At 42.6% G+C, this 24,137-nt stretch overlaps 1 protein-coding gene across 1 annotated transcript in view; it reads left to right on the top strand.

Annotated features, from left to right (window-relative positions):
- Positions 1-12,814, top strand: part of LOC141993935 (uncharacterized) — an 89,760-nt gene extending 76,946 nt beyond the window's left edge. The window contains exon 3 of the mRNA XM_074967858.1: positions 12,767-12,814. Coding sequence (XP_074823959.1) covers positions 12,767-12,814 — 48 coding nt within the window. The remainder of the gene's footprint in view (positions 1-12,766) is intronic.
- Positions 12,815-24,137: the final 11,323 nt, after the last annotated feature.

Below are 24,137 nucleotides of genomic sequence, written 5' to 3'. Positions count from 1 at the left end.
CATTTTTACCATATAGCTATATAATAAATCAATTGGAATATAAATATTGTACTTACATTTCCGCGTATAGTACATAGAGCAGAATCAACAAATCATTGTCTATATGAAATTTTAGTTTGTACTGATTTTATTAGTGCTTTCTATGTAGCCTAATGTAAAATTAGGCAAATATCTAGATGAGTGGATGTACCCCCTGGAAGACCTCTGTGTACTCCCAGGGGTACAGGTAACCCTGGCTGAGAACCACTGATTCATGTGCAGTAGCACTAGGTGGAAGGAAGAGAAAGGTCTAGGCACTTAGGGTGTATGCTGTCTCTTAAATGTCTTGTGAAATTTGATCCATTTTATTTCATTTTGAAATCTTAGGTCATGAACCTATCATGAGTTTTCCGGGGTGGAATCTTGAGCTGGTGCAGTGCTCCATTGACTTCACTGAGATTCCAGTGGTGGTAGTGTAACTGTTGAGTGTTACAGGTCCCCCTTTGTGACAATCTAGAGTATATGAGATGGTAGAGTCTTACCCTCAAAGCTTTAGCTTAAGCCATAGTAACTTATGCTTTTAGCTCAAGAGGGTGCTGGTTCAATCCTAATATATCAGCCAGGCAGGTGGCTGTCACATAAGTGGGGCTTGTTTGGATTTGAACCACTGTGGGCCTCAGAGGCTCTGGATAAGCTTCCTTTGAGCAGAGGAAGTATGTAATCCACTAGTGAGGGCTTGTCTTCACTACAGTGTAAGTTGACCTAAGCTACGTCGACTCCAGCTACATTATTCACGTAGCTGGAGTCGACATAGCTTAGGTCGACTTACCCCGGTGTCTTCACTGCACTGTATCAATGGGAGATGCTCTCCCATCGACTTACCTTAACCTTCTCGGGGAGCTGGAGTACTGGGGTCAACCGGAGAGTGCTTTGCCATCGATTTGGCGGGTCTTCACTAGACCCGCTAAATTGATCTCTGCTGCATAGATTGCAGCAACGTCGATCTCCCCGTAGTGAAGACCATTCTGTGTTACTGATGCCCTTCTATGCCAATCCACACAGAAGAAGGAGGTATTATATTCTGCAGCCATATAGCCTTGCTCTTTCCCTCAAGCGGTAGCAGCTTAAGCTTTTAGCTCTAGAAGTCCCTGGGTTCAATCCCTAGCACTTCAGCTATGAGGGTGGCCATCACAGAAGGATCTGTCCCACTGAAGCCAATGGGTCTCTATCCAGACACTAGGGTCAACCCATGCAGATCCATCTGGGACCTTAGATTGTATCAAAGGTAGAAAATGCCAAAATTAGGATGCAAATTAAGCTACTGGTTTGAGCACAGGCTGACCTCAGTCTCCTCAGTTCTTCAGTGATTTACTTGTAATTAATATTCCCTTCCACATTCTCATATTTTTCTGCTACTTCCTTTCTCTCTCATTAAGACATCTGAGCCAGACCCAGCCAGCCTTATGTAGGACTGCACAACCCATCCCAAAAACCTGGCAAACTTGGGTCAGCAAATCATATTTCAGAAGTCTGCATCACACACATCTGTACACCACATGTCAACCCTAGAATTCAGGGAAAAGGAAAGGGATGGTTACTTTCATGCAATCAGCTCATGCTCTGATCCTGAAGCACAGGCAGAAGGAGTAAATCTCCATGTCACGGGCACTGCTGTCATTAAGTTTCTCCCTTGCATTTGCCTGGCTGCAGCACCTTGCAACACAACATCTAAAAAAAGAAACCTCTGTCAGAGTCCTTACTAACAGAGCCCTATGAGGAGGAATTAGGCTCCAGAGACCTGTACCCTTCATTACCTCATATTAGAGGATGAAGTGTTAACTTCTCTTTGAGGCAACCTGCAGGAAGTGACCCAAGCAGCAGTGAAAGACACATTATCTTATTAAAAACAAAACAAGATATTTTAAAAAATAGAAAGAACATGGGAGTAAAGCAAACCTCACTGACTGCTTTGAGAGCTTGGAAAGGCAGGTTCGTCTAAGCTTAATGACTGTGAAAAAGGAAACTTCTCTCTAAAAACTGTCTATTCTTCCTCTCACCCCTCTGCGCTTAGAGACCAATTGTCTGCAAACCAGCTCCTTTCAGACAACTCATGATTATCCAAATACTTTAGGCCAGATCCTCAGCTAGTGGTGATGGAGTTATGCTGATTTACCCCAGTTGAGGATCTAGCCCATTAACTTTAACTCTCAGGACAAATTTTTGATATTGACCTCAACAGAAAGCTAATAAGTGCTTAATATTAAACTGTACAATAGTCTCCCAAGGGAATTGGTGGAAGTTCCATCCACTTGAGTCACTTAAAATGAAAAGCAAGCAAGATTATACATTCTGCTATGGCTGGGAGTTCAAATCTGAAGATCTGCAAGATCAATTACAAGCAAGCTATTCACTTCTTGATAATCTCCATATGCACAATCAGTTTTTAACCCTCACATCCATTTGGACAAATGTGTGTTCAGAATGGCAACGGACATGTTACAGGGATTCAGCTATAATAATAATAATAATAAGCTCTTATATAGCACTTATGCATCAATAGATCTCAAAGTGCTTTACAAAGGAGGTAGGATGGGGTGTACAAACCCCACAATGGAAAGGAAGAGGTTAAACAGCTGCTCTAAGCCCAGACAGCCTCAACCCACTGCACCTGAAAAGCCTGCACAGGCTGGAGGAGGAGTTTAACAAGGGGAACAGAGGAGTTGCCCAGGGTAGCTCAGTGGCAGGGAGACAGGCTGTGGAGGTGAGCTGCCCTATGGTCTGAGCTTCTGAGAGAGAGCCCCATGAGAGTTCCCGCTGACTAAGGCCTGGTTATAGTGACCTAAGCCTTCAAAGAAGGGACCTGTGACTCTTTGAAGGGCAGAGATTTATCTTTGTCTTTTAGGTCTTTACCCTGTGGGAAGAGAAGAGGCTGGCAGGAAGTGATTCTGCAATGTAGCTGCATAACACCGAGGGTGTAAGACTTCACTGCCAACCAGTGGACACTAAATTGGAACCTGGTGGAAAGCATGGGTCTGGGCTCCCCTGCCAACCTCTACGGAGGGACAACTACAGAGACCTATCTTTAACATGGGGATCCTAGCTGGAGGGAGAAGACCCTGAAGATGAAAGGTTTTGGGCTGTGAGATCTTGACCCAAGAGGAAGGAGTCCTGAGGCCTCCTACTTAATGCCAAAGGTTCTCCCACTGTTGGACTCCTTGTACAGATCCTGAAAGGGGCAGCCTTGAGTACACGATGCAGCTGAAGGGCAGACTCACTGGAAGGACCAACAACCATAGGGTGGAGCAGTAGGAAAATGGGATGCCTGGAAAGAAGACAACCTCCTTCACCCCTTCCTGACCACTAGGTGGTGTGCATTCCCTTTCACAACAGGTCTGTATCATTATCTCCATTTGTATACTACATTGATTTCTGCAAGAAGCTTGTGGGTTAATATTTATTTACTATACTTGCCTGAGCGGGGAAAAATCAGTGTGAGATATGTGCCCACACTTCATTTATTAAGGCTCGCCACCATGCCTCCAGATTTGTTCTGAGATCTTGAACTAAAGCAGCAAAAAGCAATCCAAATTCTTTCAGCTCTTTTTTTAATAGAGCTGGTCAACCCCTCCCTCCCCCCCCCCCCCGCAAACAAATAAAAACAACCTGTTTTCCTGCCCTAAACTTTTGAGATTTTGAAAAGTATTCCCATCCCAAATCAGGGCAAAAAGGCAAAGACTTGAAAAAAATTATGAACCATTCAAAAATACAGATTGAGTCCCCCAAAACACTTTGTTTCAGTACTTGAAAATTGTTTCAATTTTGATTATCTTTTAAAATTCTAATTCGTTTATTTCTAAATGAAAAGCTGTTTCACACTTGGCAACTTCAAAAATTTAAAGTCAAGAAATTCATCAAGACTGACCGCATGCTGTTTTATACTAAAAGGGTTAGTTTTGACAAATTGGCATTTTTCTACAAAAAAGCTTTCATTGAAACATTCCCAACTAGTTCTATTTTTTTAATGGCACACCAGCCTGAACTAGTATAGCTCAAAACTTCTTTTCAGTGCCTCAACAAAATCAAAAATGAAAACAAACCCCGCAGTTTCTTGAGATCAGGAAAGCATGTTATCTACTAAATCTACAAAACCCACTCCTTCCCATAATAAGAATAGTGTTAAATCATCTACAGTAGCAATATATAAAAATTGCTAAATTAGCACCTCCCGAACTAACAAAGGAATCATTATCATTAAGTTATCCAGTAGTTACTGTTCTCTTCTTGTCCTCTCAATATGCCTCAATCCTGACCGCAAGTGATTGCTAACAGAGGTGATAGGTACCTCATTCTTGATATGTCCTAGTGCTGGTCACTGAAATCCATGGGAGTTTTGGACTCAATGGGTCCTATATTTACTCAATCCTGGGATTCTCAGCTTGCTTCATAGCACTTAATTCTCTAGGTTCATCTCAAGTGTTTGTCCCCTCTCTAATAGGAGAAATATACACAGTGGACCAAGCTTTACCTTCACTTAATCACTGAACCTAGTATGAATGACCTTGTTTTTTTCCCTGTCCTTCTCCATTCCATTTGTGCACTGCACCCCAGTGAGCTCTTCACTGTACCCTTTTCAAGACAATGGCTTATGATCAAGACCTTATGTTCTCCACAGCATAACGGTACCAAATTCCGGCATTCTGTGGCAATGTTAATTTATTATATCTTCGTGAAATACTCTTCATTCCTATCACTCCAGCTTGAATACATGGGGGTCCATGCTGATGAGTGTCTGTTCCCTTATCTTCCTGTTCTCCTTGACATGTGCAGATCCCTGAATGACCCAACAGACTAATTTGGGATAGCTTCCTGAAATGTGGTTTCTACCATTTGGTTTTGCTTCCTTTCACACATAAGGAGAGATTTCCAGCCTAGTGGAAATTCCAGTAGCAAATTCTCAGGTGGTTGTAGCTGACCATTTAGGTTTTGAGAAAGAGCAAATGTAGAGAGTTCATAGGAGAGACCAGTTAAACCGATAGTCCCTAGATGAATCTAACTGAATTTCCACTCGGGTATTACAGCTACCCTTTAGATTTAGCTGGTTTCAAAATGGATTCTTGAGATTCATCTCTTCTTACATTGTTTTTAAAAATAAGCTATGCTGGCAGTTCCTGGTTAACAATGTCAGTCTTTGTCTTATTTAAGAGAAACACTTTCTTCCTGGTGGCAGCTCCATAACTAATGACTAGATTTTATCAAGGATGTGTATTGGCAAGATAGGATGTTATCTTGTGATTCAACTTGAGAACCACTTTTAGAAAATCTGAATAGCATAATGATCGTCCTAAAGGCTGCTTGTGTCCATCTAATGGAGACAAGTATAGAAACAGAGCAGGAGTAGAGGAAGATGTCTGGCTTTTATATAGTTTGCATCATCACAGCAGTACCTAAGATATTGCTTAAATAGAGTGGAAGGTTAATATAGCATTCAGGTATGGTATTGACACCAGCTTCAAGGAGGGTAGTTTTCTAAGGAGGGTCATTCTATTGAATTTTGCTGGCTTTTTTTTTTTATTCCATAAGATTATGGTATTGATTAGAACTAGTTTAACTGGTCCTACTATAGCAATAAATATATCATCATTCCTCAGAGTTTGACCTTCTCAAAAACTTTCTAAGCAGGAGAATCTTTCAGAATCCTCATAAAGCAGATAGAAAAGCACTGGACTTTAGGACAACTATTTCTTCCACTTACCTTTACTTTTCTAGCCTGCAGGGTTCTTTGTCAACCAAGCACTGTTATCTCTCACTAGGCTAAATTCTCAAAAAGAAAAGGAGTACATGTGGCACCTTAGAGACTAACCAATTTATTTGAGCATAAGCTTTCATGAGCTACAGCTAGCTCACGAAAGCTTATGCTCAAATAAATTGGTTAGTCTCTAAGGTGCCACAAGTACTCCTTTTCTTTTTGCGAATACAGACTAACACGGCTGTTACTCTGAAACTAGGCTAAATTCTTATATCCTAGCTGCCCAAGCATGGGCAGGAACTGTGGGCAATTTAGAGAATAAATCTCTCCAGCTGCAGGAAATATCAATGCTAATTATTTAATCATGTTCAAGTAGAGTAAGCAGCTGGGTGTGAATTTGCCTGAAAAAACCTGCTGAATGTATATATGGAGCAAGTTTGTTCTTGACAAAGCCTCCCCCTCTTACTTCTTACAGTGCCCCAGCTTCTAGCTCTTGCACTGTAAGGGGTACGTAGGGAGGAATTAGTAAAGACACTACAGAAGATTTTTTTTGCCAGAATAGCACTCAAATTCAAAACTCTCCTGAGATTTGACCTGCAACATTTATAAATGTGGGGTGCTAAAACAGCTATCTATCACACTAATTCATAGATTCTAAGGCCAGATGAGACCACTGTGATCATCTAGTCCAGGGGTCTTCAACCTTGCCAGACTACTGTACCCCTTTCAAGAGTCTGATTTGTCTTGTGTACCCCCGAGTTTCACCTCACTTAAAAACTACTTGCTTACAAAGTCAGACATAAAAATACAAAAGTGTCACAGCACACTGGTACTGAAAAATTGCTTATGTTTTCATTTCTACTGTAAAATTATAAATCAATTGGAATATAATTATTGTAGTTACATTTCAGTATGATACTTGAGCCTGTTTTTTTCCACTTATGAGCCTTGTCTAAAGCTCAAGCCCCTGCCACCTGGGGCTGAAGCATGTAACTTAGCTTTGTGTGGCCCCCCTGTGGTGCGGGGCCCTGGGCAATTGCCCTCCTTGCCCCCTATCATAGAATCATAGAATATCAGGGTTGGAACGGACCTCAGGAGGTCATCTAGTCCAACCCCCTGCTCAAAGCAGGACCAATCCCCAATCAAATCATCCCAGCCAGGGCTTTGTCAAGCCTGACCTTAAAAACTTCCAAGGAAGGAGATTCTACCACCTCCCTAGGTAACGCATTCCAGTGTTTCACCACCCTCCTAGTGAAAAAGTTTTTCCTAATATCCAACCTAAACCTCCCCCACTGCCACTTGAGACCATTACTCCTTGTCCTGTCCTCTTCTACCACTGAGAATAGTCTAGAACCATCCTCTCTGGAACCACCTCTCAGGTAGTTGAAAGCAGCTATCAAATCCCCCCTCATTCTTCTCTTCTGAAGACTAAACATCCCCAGTTCCCTCAGCCTCTCCTCATAAGTCCTGTGTTCCAGACCCCTAATCATTTTTGTTGCCCTCCGCTGGACTCTTTCCAATTTTTCCACATCCTTCTTGTAGTGTGGGGCCCAAAACTGGACACAGTACTCCACATGAGGCCTCACCAATGTCGAATAGAGGGAAATGATCACGTCCCTCGATCTGCTGGCAACGCCCCTACGTATACATCCCAAAATGCCATTGGCCTTCTTGGCAACACGGGCACACTGTTGACTCATATCCAACTTCTCGTCCACTGTAACCCCTAGGTCCTTTTCTGCAGAACTGCTGCCGAGCCATTCGGTCCCTAGTCTGTAGCGGTGCATTGGATTCTTCCGTCCTAAGTGCAGGACTCTGCACTTGTCCTTGTTGAACCTCATCAGATTTCTTTTGGCCCAATCCTCCAATTTGTCTAGGTCCCTCTGTATCCTATCCCTGCCCTCCAGAGTATCTACCACTCCTCCCAGTTTAGTGTCATCTGCAAACTTGCTGAGAGTGCAATCCACACCATCCTCCAGATCATTTATGAAGATATTGAACAAAACCGGCCCGAGGACCGACCCCTGGGGCACTCCACTTGATACCGGCTGCCAACTAGACATGGAGCCATTGATCACTACCTGTTGAGCCAGACAATCTAGCCAGCTTTCTATCCACCTTATAGTCCATCCATCCAGCCCATACTTCTTTAACTTGCTGGCAAGAATACTGTGGGAGACCGTGTCAAAAGCTTTGCTAAAGTCAAGGAACAACACGTCCACTGCTTTCTCCTCATCCACAGAGCCAGTTATCTCGTCACAGAAGGCAATTAGATTAGTCAGGCATGACTTGACCTTGGTGAATCCATGCTGACTGTTCCTGATCACTTTCCTCTCCTCTAAGTGCTTCAGAATTGATTCCTTGAGGACCTGCTCCATGATTTTTCCAGGGACTGAGGTGAGGCTGACTGGCCTGTAGTTCCCAGGATCCTCCTTCTTCCCTTTTTTAAAGGTGGGCACTACATTAGCCTCTTTCCAGTCATCTGGGACTTCCCGCAATCGCCATGAGTTTTCAAAGATAATGGCCAATGGCTCTGCAATCACATCCGCCAACTCCTTTAGCACTCTCGGATGCAACGCATCCGGCCCCATGGACTTGTGCTCTTCCAGCTTTTCTAAATAGTCCCGAATCACTTCTTTCTCCACAGAGGGCTGGTCACCTTCTCCACATGCTGTGCTGCCCAGTGCAGTAGTCTGGGAGCTGAACTTGTTCGTGAAGACAGAGGCAAAAAAAGCATTGAGTACATTAGCTTTTTCCACATCCTCTGTCACTAGGTTGCCTCCCTCATTCAGTAAGGGGCCCACACTTTCCTTGACTTTCTTCTTGTTGCTAACATACCTGAAGAAACCCTTCTTGTTACTCTTGCTAGCTGCAACTCCAGGTGTGATTTGGCCTTCCTGATTTCACTCCTGCAAGCCCGAGCAATATCTTTATACTCATCCCTATTCATTTGTCCAATCTTCCACTTCTTGTAAGCTTCTTTTTTGTATTTAAGAGCAGCAAGGGTTTCACTGTTAAGCCAAGCTGGTCGCCTGCCATATTTACTATTCTTTCTACACATCGGGATGGTTTGTCCCTGTAACCTCAATAAGGATTCTTTAAAATACAGCCAGCTCTCCTGGACTCCTTTCCCCCTCGTGTTATTCTCCCAGGGGATCTTGCCCATCCGTTCCCAAGGGAGTCAACGTCTGCTTTTCTGAAGTCCAGGGTCTGTATTCTGCTGCTCTCCTTTCTTCCTTGTGCTAGGATCCTGAACTCGACCATTTCATGGTCACTGCCTCCCAGGTTCCCATCCACTTTTGCTAATGCCAGCCCTGCACTTGTGAGCCCCCCCCCCCAACACATCCCATGACTCCCCTCCCCTGGGGGCTGCAATCCACAGGTTGAGAAACACTGATCTAGATGAGTACCTCCTGGAAGACCTCGGCGTACCCTCAGGGGTACATGTACCCTGGCTGAGAACCACTGATCTAGTATGACCTCTTGTGTAACACATGCCATAGAACTTCCCTGGATTAATTTGATTGAACTAGAGCAGATCTTTTAAGGGGGGGAGTGTGGGGGGGGTGGAACCATCCAATCTTGGTTTAAAAATTGCCAGTGATGGAGAATCCATCACAACCCTTAATAAGTTGTTCCAATGGCTAATTGCTGTCAGTGTTAAAAGCTTATTTAAAAGCTTATTAAAGCTTATTTATTTATGTGCCTTATTTCTAGTCGGAACTTGTCTTGCTTCAAATTCCAGCCATTGTCTCTTGTTATAGCTTTGTCCGCTAGACTGAAGAGCCCACTATCAAAGTTTTGTTCCCCAAGCCAAGTAGGTACTTATAGATGGTCTCACTGTTTCCTTGCTTCCCCCATCTGTTGTATCTATGCAAAGAGCTTACAATTTAAGAATGAGATGAGAGAGAATATTTTTGCTATACATGTCTGTACAGTGCCTAGCACCACTAGGCCTTGACTGGGTCTCTAGGCATTACCAGAATAAAATAATCATAACGACGGGGAGCTGAAACTGAAATAGAATCATAGCACCATAGGGTTAGAAGGGACCGCACGGGTCCTCTAGTCCAGTGGTTCTCAACCAGGAGTACATGTACTCGGGGGTATGCAGAGGTCTTCCGGGAGTACATCAACTCATCTAGATATTTGCCTAGTTTTACAACAGGCTACATAAAAAGCACTAGCAAAGCCAGTACAAACTAAAATTTCTTACTTGTTTATACTGCTCTGTACGCTATACACTGAAATGTAAGTACAACATTTATATTCCAGTTGATTTATTTTATAATTACATGGTAAAAGTGAGAAAGTAACCAATTTCAGTACTAGTGTGCTCTGACACTTTTGCATTTTTGTCTGATTTTTGTAAGCAAGTAATTTTAAAGTGAGATGAAACTTGGGGTACGCAAGACAAATCAGACATTTGAAAGGGGTACAGTAGTCATGAAGACTGAGAACCACTGACCTAGTCTAACCCCGCACCAAGATGCAAGATTTGTTGTATCTAAACCATCCAAGACAGATGGCTATCCAGCCTCCTTTTGAAAATCTCCAAAGAAGGAGCTTCCACAATGCCTTACTTCCTTATATAGCAGTAGTGCTCCTCAGAACCCCAGTTAAGCTTAGGTCACCATTGTGCGGTATAAAAACATGGGAAAGCATGGACACTACCTGTGTTACAATCCAGTTAGTGTTGTTCTGTTCATGTTCCTTAGCTACTACACTACACATAAGTAATAAGATAATTGGAATTTATCAACATGTAACTTGCACCATCGCTTATGTCACATCTGAATTTAGCCTGTCAACTTTTATGGATGACATTATTGATAATGTAAAAGTATTATCTGTGAGGGCAAGAATCAGTGCTATTGCATGATATTCACATGGAAGAAACTAGAATTTGTTAAGTTACCAGTAATTTATGTGCAATCCTAAAAGTTGGTAGCAAATTTTATATTGTGGCAGGTTTGATTAAGTTAGTTCTTACATATGCAGTTGCATTTTCAACTTTCTTTTAATTTGCCATGTATTTTTGTGGCACGTGACTTAAGTAGAAATTGGATTAAATAATGTTCAATGGAAAGTTTTCCAAGTTTCTTCTGTAAACTTCTGGTGATGCCTGTAATTAAGTATAGTCAATTTCTGGTATGTGATCATAGTTCTAAACAACATGTTGGTGTTTTATTCCATGTTTGTGTTTACTGCCAACAATGGGAAAATCATACCAACTTCCAAGGAAAAAAGGCAGTACAGGAATTTAACTGATCAAAAGTGTAGTCGTTGTTTGACTTAGAATCAGGCTGCTGGCGAATGCCCATGTCTAATGAAAGCAAAAAAATTCTCCTCATTCCCAAACTACTGGCTACAGCAATTAACAGGCCTGTTGTGTGGCTTATATTAGTAATTAATGAACTATGTACCTCAAGTTTAGAATGGAAAAATACACTATTTGCTTAGATAACATCAGAGATTGAAAAGTCCTGGGAACTGAACTTGGTACTACATTATTAACCTGAGAAATCTGAGATAAAATCTGGTCCAAGCCTCTGAGGGCCTCCTTATCTCCCTATCACACAAAAAGCATATTTCATCCTTCACAATGTTATTTGGGCCTCTGGGGAAATTTATATAGAGCATGGCTGGCCATTTTTGAGTGGCATTTCTCAGAGCACATTCCACCTCTGCTCCATGGTCTGTGCTAGCTTCCATTTCATTTCTGGGTATGATGTAAGGCAGTGGTAACCAACTGGTTGATCACGATCGACTGGTCGATTCTGGAGACTTCCCCAGTCGATCACAATCTCCGGCCGCTAAGAGTCTGGTGGTGTAGTGCGGCTGCCGCTAAGGCAGGCTTGCTCCCTGCCTGCCCCAGCCCCATGCTGCTCCCAGAAGCGGCCAGCATGAGCCACATCCTGGGGGCGGGGAGAGAGGGGGTCTTTGCATGCTGCTCCTACCTGCAAACACCACCCCTGCAACTCCCATTGGCTGGAAATGGGGAACTGCAGTCAATGGGAGCTGCAGGGGTGGTGCCTGCAGAGAGAGGCAGTGCACGGAGCAACATGCCACCCCCCGGGGCGTGTTGACCCCTTCCGGGAGCAAAGTAGGGCCGAGGCAGGCAAGGAACCTGCCTTAGCCCCGCTGTGCCACCAACCGGGAGCCATCCAAGGTAAGTGCTGCCCAGCAGGAGTCCGCACCCCAGCCCTGAGCCCCCTTCCAGAGCCTGCACTGTAAACCCCTTCCTTCACCCCAAACTCCCTGCCCCAGCCCTGCCCCCCTCCCGAAGCCAGCACCCTGTATCCCCTCCTGCAACCCAACACTCTGCCCCAGCCTGAAGCCCCCTCCTGCACCCAAACTCCCTCCCAGAGCATGCACCCCTCACTCCCTTCTACATCCCAACCCCCTGCCCCAGCCCAGTGAATGTGAGTGAGGGTGGGAGAGAGCAAGTGGTAGAGGGAGGGGGGGATGGAGCGAGTGCGGCAGGGCTTCTTGAAAGGGGCAGGGTAGATCCTGGGTTGCGCTTAAATTCAAAAAGTGATCTTGTGTGTAAAAAGGTTGGAGACCACTGATGTAAGGTACTGGTCTTAACCTGGACAAAATTAATTTGAAGTTTGATAGGCTCTCTCAAAACTGCAGTATGTGGCTGTGATCATTGGAGGTCCTCAAACTACCGTCCTCTGGTTTATGAGGAACTTGGAGATAGAAGTTTCAGTGATGGGCTTCCAACGAAGTAATTTGCTTACCCATTGGCTTATCAGAGCTCAAGCGCTGAACTTCAGGGTACACTGCAAGGTCTGTCTGATCTCCCAAGCCTTTTCTGGAGGGATGAAATGAGGGGGTAGAGAGTTTTAATCTGGGGGCAGAGAAAATTGAAGGCTCTGGACACTAATTCTGTTCAATATAGGCAATTTTAAAGACTCTACCTATTCTGAGAGGGGTGAATGAGCACAGTTTATTCAGATAACTTCTGTTAATTTACCAGATACCAGCACACACCCTTTTTTTGAGTACACTATTGTTCATGGCTTTTGGATTCAGATTGGAGACTACAACTTTGATAAGAACACAATTATTACATTTAAATAGCCCCTATCATCCAGAATGATCCTGACATCTTTAAAGTCACATATGTTCAGCATCGCTAAAATACAGCCAGCTCTAGAATGTGAGGACAGTAACCAGCTGGAAGAGAACAGAAAAGTGAGGAAGGGAGAATTTTAGCCTAAGACACCTGGGCAAACTCCAGAACTAAAGTGGGGTGGAGGAATCAGTAGGAACTTTAGGGGCAGATCTTGAGCTCTGATCCACCCTTTTTGAACTACTTTGAAAGTAACAAGGTCTGCCCAGGTGGGGATTCCTTCAGCATGGTGGGAGTTTCCACTTGGTATAGAGCAGTCATAGTTGTCTCCTACACTACCCTTACTCCACAGTACCCTGACATATGGAATGAGAGGGGGGATGGCTGATGTGTACTGGACTCCAGAAATCCCCTGCTGCTGGAAGAATCCTCAAGCATCCTCCCAGCTGGCTTACTTGTCCAGTCCCTCAGCTGCTCTTCTTCTTCTAACGCAGTGGTCTCCAACCTTTTTATACACAAGATCACTTTTTGAATTGAAATGCAACCCAGGATCTACCCTGCCCCTTCCCCGAGGCCCCGCCCCTTCCCTGAAGCCCCACCTCACTCACTCCATCCCCCCCTCCCTCCGTCGCTCACTCTCCCCTACCCTCACTCACTTTCACCGGGCTGGGGCGGGGGGTTGGGAGGGGGTGTGGAGTCTGGGCTAGAGTCGAGGGGTATGGAGTGTGGGAGGGGACTCCGGGCTGAGCCTGGGGCAGGGGTATGGGGTGCAGGAGGGGGTGAGGGATGCAAGCTCTGGGAGGGAGATCGGGTGCAGGAGGGGGCTCCAGGCTGGGGAAGAGTGTTGGGGTGCAGGATGGGTTATGGGGTCCTGGCTCTGGGAGGGGGGGTCAGGGCTGGAGAAGGAGGTTGGGGTGAAGGAGGGGATTCAGGGTGCAGGAGGGAGTATGGGGTGCTGGCTCCAGGAGGGGGCTGGGGTGCGGACTCCCACCAGGTGTCACTTACCTCAGGCGATTCCTGGTCGGTGGCGCAGCAGGTCTACGGCAGGCTCTCTGCCTGCCCCAGCCCCACGCTGCTCCCGGAAGGGGCCAATGCGCCCCTGTGGTCCCTGGGGGAGCAGGTAAGGGGGCACATGGCTCCACGCGCAGCCCCTCTCTGCAAGCACTGCCCCTGCAGCTCCCATTGGCCGCAGTTCCCCGTTCCTGGCCAATGGGAGAAGCGGGGGCAGTGCTTGCAGGCAGGAGCAGTGCACGGAGACCCCTGCCACCCTGTCTCGGTCCGCAGGGGTGTGCTGGCCACTTCCGGGAGCGGCGTGGGGCTGGAGCAGACAGGGAGCAAGCCTGCCTTAGCAGCAGCCCTGCTGCATCACCGGACTGTTACCAGCCGGAGATCACGTTCGACCGGGAGAATCTCCAGGATCGACCAAGCAACCCAACAGCAGCTTCACCAGCACAATGAAGGGACCTAAGGCCACAGTGAAATCTACTCAGTTGACACTCATTGACGACATGTGCCATTGACTGACTCAAGCAACAGTGACAAAGTGGGTTGTTGTTCTGTAGAGGCTGGCTGTGCATATTCCTTGGCGAGTTCAGAACCTGTTCAGCAGAGTCCAAAGGTGAGTGGCAGGTCAAATCCAGGTGGCCGAACAGTAAGATCAGCCACAAGGAAACCCTTCCAAACGTCTTTAGCCAACCACTCATCATGCCATAGGGTTGCTGCTGACAGATTCAGATCTGGCAGTTGAGACTACAATAGATGCTTCAACATAAGTCATGCTCTGGGGTGACTGAAAATGTCTGTGCACAATGGGAGACCTGGAAGGGCACATAGCTTTTTCCACCAGTCTGGCTGTAGACTCACTGAGATGAATGTGTGGAGGAGCTATGTTGCTCAGAATTGGTAGCCATGGGATAGGAGTAGGGCACAAGGTGCCTGTGATGATACACATGGCTGAGTTCAATTTGATGTCAACCAATTTAGGGTGAGGTGACTGACACCACACAGGGATACAGTATTCCATTGAGAAATAGTGCAGCGTCAGAGCCAATGTGCAAAGTGTTTGTGCACCTGCACCCCATGTCAAACCAGCTAATTTGTTGATTAGATTATTCCTGGTCCTGACTTTAGCAGCCATCTTTTTTAGATGGTCATGGGAAGTCAAAGAGCAGTCCATTGTGACACCAAGGTAGACCAGTTTTGCCTCATGTTTCAGTCCTTTTCCTTTAAGGAAGATATCTAAATCACATTTAGCATTTGCATTGTGGATGTGGAAGATGCTCAAAACTGTCTTAGTCACACTTGGTTGGAGGTGACAACTGCTATAGTAGGCTGCCATCTTGGCCAGGTCAGTGTTCAAAATGTTCTCCAATTTGGATGTCATCTGCATAGATAAACTTGTGTGACTGAGTCAGTAGCAGATCATTTGTGTACAGATTGAACAGGATGGGCACAAGCACTGAGCCTTGGGGTAAACTGTTAGAACAAATGCATGGAGAAGACCATCTATCTCCCATTTGTATCCAAAAATGCCTGTCACGAAGTAAAAGTTCACCAATGTCCACCACCCATGCCGGGAGAGCTCTTGACAGTTTTACCAGAAGACCAGTGTTCCATACTGTATCATAGACCACTGTCAGGTCCTGGAAAACAGCTCCTGTTCAAGTTCTGTTGAAACCCATTTTCCATATATGTCACAAGGGCTAGAACTTTGTTGTGTGTGCTTCAGCCTTTCTGGAAGCCAACTTGGTGCATGCTGAGAGTTGTCTCTACCTTTGGAGATATACACTGGAGGATAAGCCACTTCAGGACTCTGAAGATGACAGATAGCTGAAAGATTGGTTGGTAGCATGCTGCATTGTGTGGGTCCCTTCCAGATTTTAGAAGTGTGATCACTTTTAACATCCTCCAGATCTTTGGCAGGTTACCCTCATTAACAGCCAGTGTCAGGAATTTAGATAGCCATTTGTGCCAAGGTGTTTCAGGAACTCTCGGCTGCCCTAAAATACAGTGGACCAGAGTCTGTCATAAAAACTGCTCTAGGACCAGGGAGTCAAAACCAGTTCCTATCTCAACTGCACCCATCAGCTGCCCCTTAAAGTCCACTTAATGAAGACAAGACCTCAATGTATCAAGTTTCATTCAAAAGACACCCATACAGCAAACAGATATGGAAGTCAGCTTATCTATCTCTGAAGGATTATGGAATCACTCAGCCCTGGTGGAGATCCGGTGAAACTGAATGTTACATATCCGAGGACTAGTCTGTCAGCTAAAAGACAATCACATACTGATATCAACATAGATCATAGAACTATAATTATGTCTGCTGCTCTACAGAAAACTTAGGAAAATAACCTGAAGAGAATAATTTCTTAATTTGAGTCATAGCCAATGAGTTGTGAGTAAATTACACTTCATAGCTTGCTTGGATTTAGAAATAAAACCTCATCTGTCTCCTTCACTTATATGCAGGCTGTTACTAAATGTTTTTGCTCTTTCCATTACAACACTTTGAAAAACCCAACTCTTCCTTTCTGTCTTGTGTTAAAATACTTGTCTGTGCTCACGTCACTTCCCATCCCAATTGCTGTAATCACCTCTCCTCTCTGATTCCTTTGTACCCAGACTGCTCCCCATCTGCCCAAAATGCTGCAGCCAGAATTATCATTTTTTACCCATCAATCACAATGTATCACTCCCTTCTTTGGCTTATTCCATTGGCTTTCCCTTGTCCACTGTATCCAGTTTAAAGTTGTTATCCTTGTCTTCATCACTAGGCACAACTCAGCCCAGTCCAACAGCTCAGCTGTCATCTCCTACTGCGTTCCAGCCTCACTCCTTTCCCTGCACCAACAACAGCCTCTACTTCTGTCATTTCCTCCTTCTGCTTCCCGCATCATAAACGGCCTCCCACTGCTACTCCGCTGGGCCATCACCTGCTCCTCATTTAAGTCCCTCCTAAACACCCACTTCCCTGAGACCTACAAGTACAAAACTAGACTAGATTAATTAAAGGATTTTGTATATGCACGTGCCTTCCTCCTCTGGATCTCCCAGTCAATCTCTTCTATCTGTGCTGGGCTTCTAGGCTCAATCCTGCGCCATTAAAGTCAATGGGCCAGAGGCTGTCATGTCTAGTGTCAGATTGGACTATAAATAGACACATTGTCCTTGCATATCCCATGCATAAGAGTATAACAAAGAATAAAACAGGATAAGAAAATGAATGGATATTGCTACATATTTATTATACTATATTATTTCTTTACCATTCATAAAATCTTTTCACTGAAATTTTTTTTTTTTAAATGAAGCAAAACAAAAAGCATTTCATGCTTAACAGCTGTTTCCAAACCAGGCCAAAGACTATTAAACTGCGAAGGTCAGGTCTAAACCTGGAAGGTTTTGCTGGCATAGCTATACCAGCATAGTGGCAAAGCACTCCTAGCGGGGACACAGCTTATACCAAAGCACTCTTGCCAGTAGAGCTTATTCCACCATGGCATGCCCCTCCCCCCATCAGAGTTAAAAGCCAAAAGCACAGTCTTGCCTGTATAACTGCACCTACATAAGTGCTTCTTGCCAGCACAGCTATGCTGGTCACAAATCATATTCTACCCCTGACTGACCTAGCTATGCCAGCAAAAGTTTGTAGTGTAGACTTGGCTGAAAAAATGTTGCCTGTCAATTAAACTTGAGTACAAGACCTGGAGAAAATCTGACCCAGACAAAAGTTTGATGTAAGCCTTCTAACAAATGTCAAAATGCAAGTGAAACACTAAAATGAGTGAGGTTCTGTGTGTGTGTGTGTGTGTGTGTGTGGTCTTTGGGGATGTTCACAGATTAGGTTTTGGGTTCATCTGGTTCAAAACTCAGCACATCAAAATTAGCACGGTCTGACCTATACTGCCCAAAGCTTGACACCATTCCAAATAGAACCATTCCATTGCTGGAAACGGATGCCTTGCTGATATGGACGTATATGATTGATGTTAAATGTCAAATCTTACCAGGAAAGGAAACACTCTGCTCTTCTTTTTTTAAAAAATGTGGCAGAGTACAATTCAAACCCTCTAAGCCTGATTCACCATTGTATTACTGCAGTTTTGTGTGTGTAACTTCAGCAAAATCAAAGCCGATAAACTGTTCTTTAAACAAAGTGGTGCTCAATCTTACCCATAGCAGAGCTGGTTCTCTGCTCTAATCAAGCCCTGTACATTTAGGCCTTGAAGATAAAAGATTTTAACTCCGCCACAGAAATGGGGAGTTATCAGCAATCATGACCAAAAAGTTGCATGAACAAGAATTCCCCTAGGCATGACAGACAACTTTTCTAGTAGGAATGATTTATCTCAAAAGCACACAAAGAGAACTCTTGTCCATGGAATAGGATTCCAGAATCCCAGGAGGACAGAGCCTTTAGAGAGGCTAAATATTAACTCCATAAAGCCACTTAGTTTAAGAGTTGCTCTTTGTGAAATTCACTACTGGGCAGAAAGCAAGAATAAGGATTAGGAACCTCATAAATCCCATTTAAAGCCTCAAAACAGGCTTTGTACAGAGCTGTTGTATTGCAGTGTATTTCATTTTCTGTGAAGAGCTGATGTTGTTCTGTGTATTAATGAAGCTATGACAAATTCGTTGCATTGCAGAAAAGTATAAACATTTTTAAAGAATAAAATCACTGTCTGAAGATTTTTTTCTTAGCTAGTCATATACTCTGTTTAATTTAATTCCTTTATTACTAAAAGTGTACAAAACATTTTGCTTTGTTTCATATTTCTTGCCACTAGATGGGGATGTTAGCAGCTGTCTTTTTCTATTTGTGTTTTTGGTTTTTGTTTCCAATAACATCGAGCAAGCAGCATAGGGAGGAGTACACATAGAATAGTACTCCTGAAATGTGAGATGTCTCATTCTTTGGAGAAAAAAAATAGTAAACCTTGGGTAAATTTCTACCAGGGTGGATAAAAATCAATGATTAAAAAAAATAATAATAAAAAAAAATCAGATTTTTAAAATTTCAATTGGATTTTTTTGATAGATTTTTTTCTGAAAAATCATTTTATCTAAAGATAGTTTTAATTAAGATACATTATAGCTCAAAGATATCTCATCATGGAATAGGGATTATGCTTTCTAATTCTATAGTATGAGACAATATAGTCATGTAACGTTTAAGAAAAGTTTTGTAAATGGTTCCAATAGTTCATGGATTAGGGACCCAATTTTATGGGGTTCCACGGGCTTCTGTATAGATTATTTAGGTTAATCTTTCTATCTACCCAATGGGACCCAGTGCTCAGTCTAGAAGATACCATCAGAGATGCTTACTTTTGCAGTTCTCAAACTGTGGATTTGTGTCTCCAGAGATAACATGCTTGTTAACAGTAAAAATGTTTTTTAAATAAATAAATATATAGAGGTGAGAAATAACAGACCTCAGCCCTATTGTTCCTCTGCAAATTTGTGTACACAGAGTCAATCCCTTACCTCTCTCTAAAAGTGCAAAGTTTCAAAAAGTTCAATGAATAGAAGATTGTTAGGGGTGGAATAGATCTGGACAAGGAGAAGAAGTCTGGAGATAAATGTGAGAAGGGAGGGACAGGCAGTAGAAACAAAAGTGAAACTGTTTGAGCAGCATATTCCAGAAGTCTTGAGGTCTTTCTGAGTGTAGCCTTCATTGATTTGAGATCTACCATACCATTCTCTCACTAGAAGGGAAAACCTATAACGGCAGCAGGCCATAAAAGAGACCCAGTTTGGGAATAAGAACCATTCAAGAAATATATGCTTGCTGATGGTGTTTTAAAGAAAGTCACACCAGCGAATTGGTGGAAGTCACTTAAGCACTTGGATTCAGAGACTGTTGAAGTGATAATTTCACTTTTAACAGCAGTAGCTTCTTCCGCTGGTGTGGAAAGAATATATTCTTCCTTTGGACTAATTCATTCCAAATTGAGAAATCGTTTGAGACCTGAAAAAGCAGGAAAGCTTGTTTTTCTTTTCGAGATTATGAACAAACAGGAAAATTAAGGTGAAGATGACTGAGTTAGCTGCAGAAGCCAACATTTTAAGTTTCTCATGTTGACCTGGCTGACATTAAATAAAAAAAAAAATTAAATCGACTATATTTCATTTAACTATTTTAGTTAAAAACAATTTTAACAAAAACAAACCTGATTTTAAAAAACTTGAATGTTTAACTAAATTCAAAAATTCATATGCTTGTTTGTTAAAATATTATATGTTTGTTGTTGAAGAAAAAAATCCAGAATACATAACGTTGTTTTAGTTAAATAAAACAGTTTAAATGTCTGTCTGGTGATGTTCTCCTCCTAATACAGCTTGGCAAGCAAATCCTCCAAATATTAATGGTTAAAACCTGTTGAATTGGAGATATTTTTGAAGTCATTGGGAGGTGAACTATCTGCTTCAATTACCTTTGGTAAATGAAATAACCAAACAATCATTCATTTTCTGATATAGCTGTAAAACTAATCCGAAAAGTTTTCAAAATAAAACACCTAGAAATGTATTGCGTGTACCTTCTAAAAATGAAACCTACATCTATCTCTGAGTTGTGAAGAATATGTATTAAGGTTATAACAACCAAAAGAATGCACTTTTATGTAGAAATCCATGATTAAATCAAGTCTTAGAATCATAGAATATCAGGGTTGGAAGGGACCTCAGGAGGTCATCTAGTCCAACCCCCTGCTCAAAGCAGGACCTATCCCCAGCTAAATCTTCCTGACTAGTGATTTAAATCATGATTTAAATCACTAATTTGATTTAAATGAAATGTACCCTGATTTCTAAACTGTTTATCTACACAAGTATTTTATAATGTAATTAGACTTAAAATAATGAAAAATGCCTACCCAAGAAGGACTCTAGGCACCCTCACACACCATTGATTATACAATAAAATCCCAGCAGCATTAAAATAATCTTTTCAAACAGGAATGCAGCCAACCACCTAAAGAAACTCCTTTCCACCCTTTGATTTCATATGCTTCCTACAATGACCAATGGCATTACTGTGCAAATAAGATAGACAAGGTTTGGCCATTCAGTTCATATTATTTCCTACCATTTTGATTTTTATTATCACCTATTTTTCCAATAATATACTGAAAGGTCTGCATGTGAATAAGACCTTGCTGCAATAGGAATGCCAATAGGAATAGGCTGTTCTGTAGGACCAGTATCTGTTGTGCTACTGCAGACCAAGCAGAGGAAAAACAATTCTGGGTTGAGTAACATTTTTTTTAAATAAATGTTGAACCTCAACCAGAATAAACTGCAACTTCCAGGTAGTAAAGACAGACACGTTATCTACCACACTGGATAACTTTCGATTTGAACTGTTATAGCTTTCTCAAAAGAATATACCTATCCAGGAAAAAAGGATGTCAAATTGATGTTGTCAAGACTGAATCCCAACTCCGTCATTCCGAGTGCAGAAGTGCAGCCCACAAGGATTTTAAAAATTAATACTGGCCACTCCAGACTTGTATTAAACTCCCAAGGTTACAGCTTTTCTCTGACCTTGGCTTGGTAAACGCTGCCACCACCCAAATGCAACAAAACCCCCTTTGAACCCAGGAAGGCGCACTTGGGAATTCCTCCCTGTGGGATACCCTCAAGCCCTTTCACCCCCCCTCTGGGGAAGAGCTGAGAAAGGAAACAAAGAAAATTAGCTGTGCCTACCAGCTAATCAAACAACATGCACAAACCTCTTAGGACACCACAAATCCAATCCTGTTCTTAAAAAAGGTAAATTTTATTAAAAACAAAAAGAATATACATCTGGAATTTAGGCTTTTGCTAGATTTTAAAAGAGCAATTCCAAAAATCAAGCACCCAAAATAGCTTTCTTGGGGGTTCAACTTGTTAGGATACAGATATTCGGGCCTGTCTATAAAGGCCTATACTCTAAGAATTTAGGTGTATTCTTATCACTTAGCTAGTTATAGAGGTATAAAGAAAAGAATCAAAATCACTGTCTGCCAGTGTAAGGTCCTTCTCTTACTGTGACAGTCTGAGGCCCTGTTCTTAGGCTAAGGCCTTTGGCTAAGCAGCAGAGGCAGCCATAAGCTGGGAAGCGAATGGTCACATCCTCACATTCCAAACTAATCACATTGAAATAAGGTGCTATTGGGCTGTTAGGAATACAATCCTGTCCTGATAATGCCTATCGCCTCCAGAGAAAGGGAAGTGCTTAGAAAATGTAAAAGGAAACTTAGTTTGATAGCATCCTGTCTGGCAAGAACTCACTTATCAATAGCTGGGATGTGAAATCCTCACTTCTGTATTGTTTTGTCATTACAGTTCCCACTTTGCTATTATTTGCATGGTCTCTGTCTGGTTCTGTGATTTTTTCTGTCTGCTGTATAATTAATTTTGCTGGGTGTAAACTAATTAAGGTGGTGGAATATAATTGGTTACATAATCATGTTACAATATGTTAGGATTGGTTAGTTAAATTTCAGGAAAATGATTGGTTAAGGTATAGCTAAGCAGAACTCAAGTTTTACTATATAGTCTGCAGTCAATCAGGAAGTGTGTGGGTGGGGAAATTGGAATCATGTTTTGCTAAGGGCAGAAATGGGAACAGGGACACAGGTAAGGCTCTGTGGTGTCAGAGCTGGGAAGGGGGACACTAGGGAAGGAAACTGGAATCATGCTTGCTGGAATTTCACCCCAGTAAACATCGAATTGTTTGCACCTTTGGACTTTGGTATTGTTGCTCTCTGTTCATAACAGAAGGACCAGGGAAGTAAGTGGGTGAAGGAATAAGCCCCCTAACACAGCTTAAAGGTTACAAGCAAACAAAAGCATGTGGGGTTAGCACAGAGGAGTTCACAAGCCAATAAGAAATAAAAGAAATAACCCTAATTGCGTCTAGCTAAACATTCTGATTTACTTACACATTTAGAGTTCAGATAAGTAGTTCTAGGCATGATCTGATGATTTATGATCAGACCTGGCTTAAGCTGCTTATAGCATGGTTGCTCTGTCCCTCCAGCCCAGAGAACAACAGACAAAGGGAAAGTTTCTTTCCCAATTTTAAAAAGTTCTACCTTTCCATTGGCTCTTTTGGTCAAGTGCCCACTTTTTTTTTTTTAACCTGGGGACTTTTTAACCCTTTACAGATAAAGCAAGTAAAGAACAGCTACCAAGAGGGATTTTACAGCTAACTCTCTGGCTGGGTGTCCATCAAAGGGAGGTATCCCCACCTTTATTTATCACAGATGTCTACATAACAATTACATCTGAAAATAAAATTGAGAACAAGATTCAATATTTATCAATGCACCTTAGATCAGTGCAACTGTAATATTCGTTCCAGCTAAAGAATGCTTTGCAAAGGTCATGAAGTCTCAATTCCTACCCAACAAACTACTTGCTGGTTTCCATACTATAAAATGCTAATCTTGGTTCAAAAATATTCTTCTACGTATGTGTGTACATAGACTATTTATATATAGTGTATATCTAAATGCTGCCCTGCCTTATTGACTTTTGGAGTAGGAATAGCATTAAACGTAGAGTATGGCTATTCAGAATAGCCAAATTACTTACAAGCGGCAAAGCCATGACTTATGGAGATTATCCCAAAAGAAACATTTTTGTGGGAGGTTACAACTGTTTTGAGTAAGTCCCAAGGAGGATAGAATACTTAGCAGAGTGCAGCTTAAGTGGTCAAAAGTGCATGAAAAATACAATTTATCACATGGATATCACCACCAGATGTGCAATATTATGGAGCAGCTGTAGCTACTCCAAAGTTGCAACTAGCTTCCTCTGTAAAGACTTGATTTCCAACCCAAAATTATATGGGCTGGAAAACTAGAATTGTCAAGTTTGCTCTGAAGGCAAAGGAGAATATTTTGGTTTGGTTTTGTTTGTACAAAGGTTGAAGAAAACTGAAATTATATTTAAGCTAGATGGAGACAAAAACAATAGAAAAAACACCATCTCAAATCAGGACAGTGGTTTTTTTAATGACCTGTAACTCAAACACAGCTTGTTACTCCCCCTTCAAACTCTTCATGTGATTAAATCTACTTAGAAATGCATACACCAATTTAAGTTAATGTATTGTAAAACTAAAGAAAGTTGTTATTAATAGTTCCATTCCTAGTAGTTTGTGACCAATCCTGTTCCTAATAGAAGTCAATGAGGATTTTTTGCCATAAGCTAAATAGGAACAGAATTAAGCACTACAGAAGTGACTTTTTCGGGGTACTGAGCATTGACATCAATGAGCACTGTGGATGCTCAGCACTTCTGAACATCAGGTCCCATACCTGAGAATGA

The sequence above is a fragment of the Natator depressus genome, chromosome 1 (genome assembly GCF_965152275.1).
Source record: "Natator depressus isolate rNatDep1 chromosome 1, rNatDep2.hap1, whole genome shotgun sequence".
NCBI lineage: Eukaryota > Metazoa > Chordata > Testudines > Cheloniidae > Natator > Natator depressus.
Note: the sequence above shows the minus strand (reverse complement) of the source record. Positions and strands in the feature narration are given on the sequence as shown.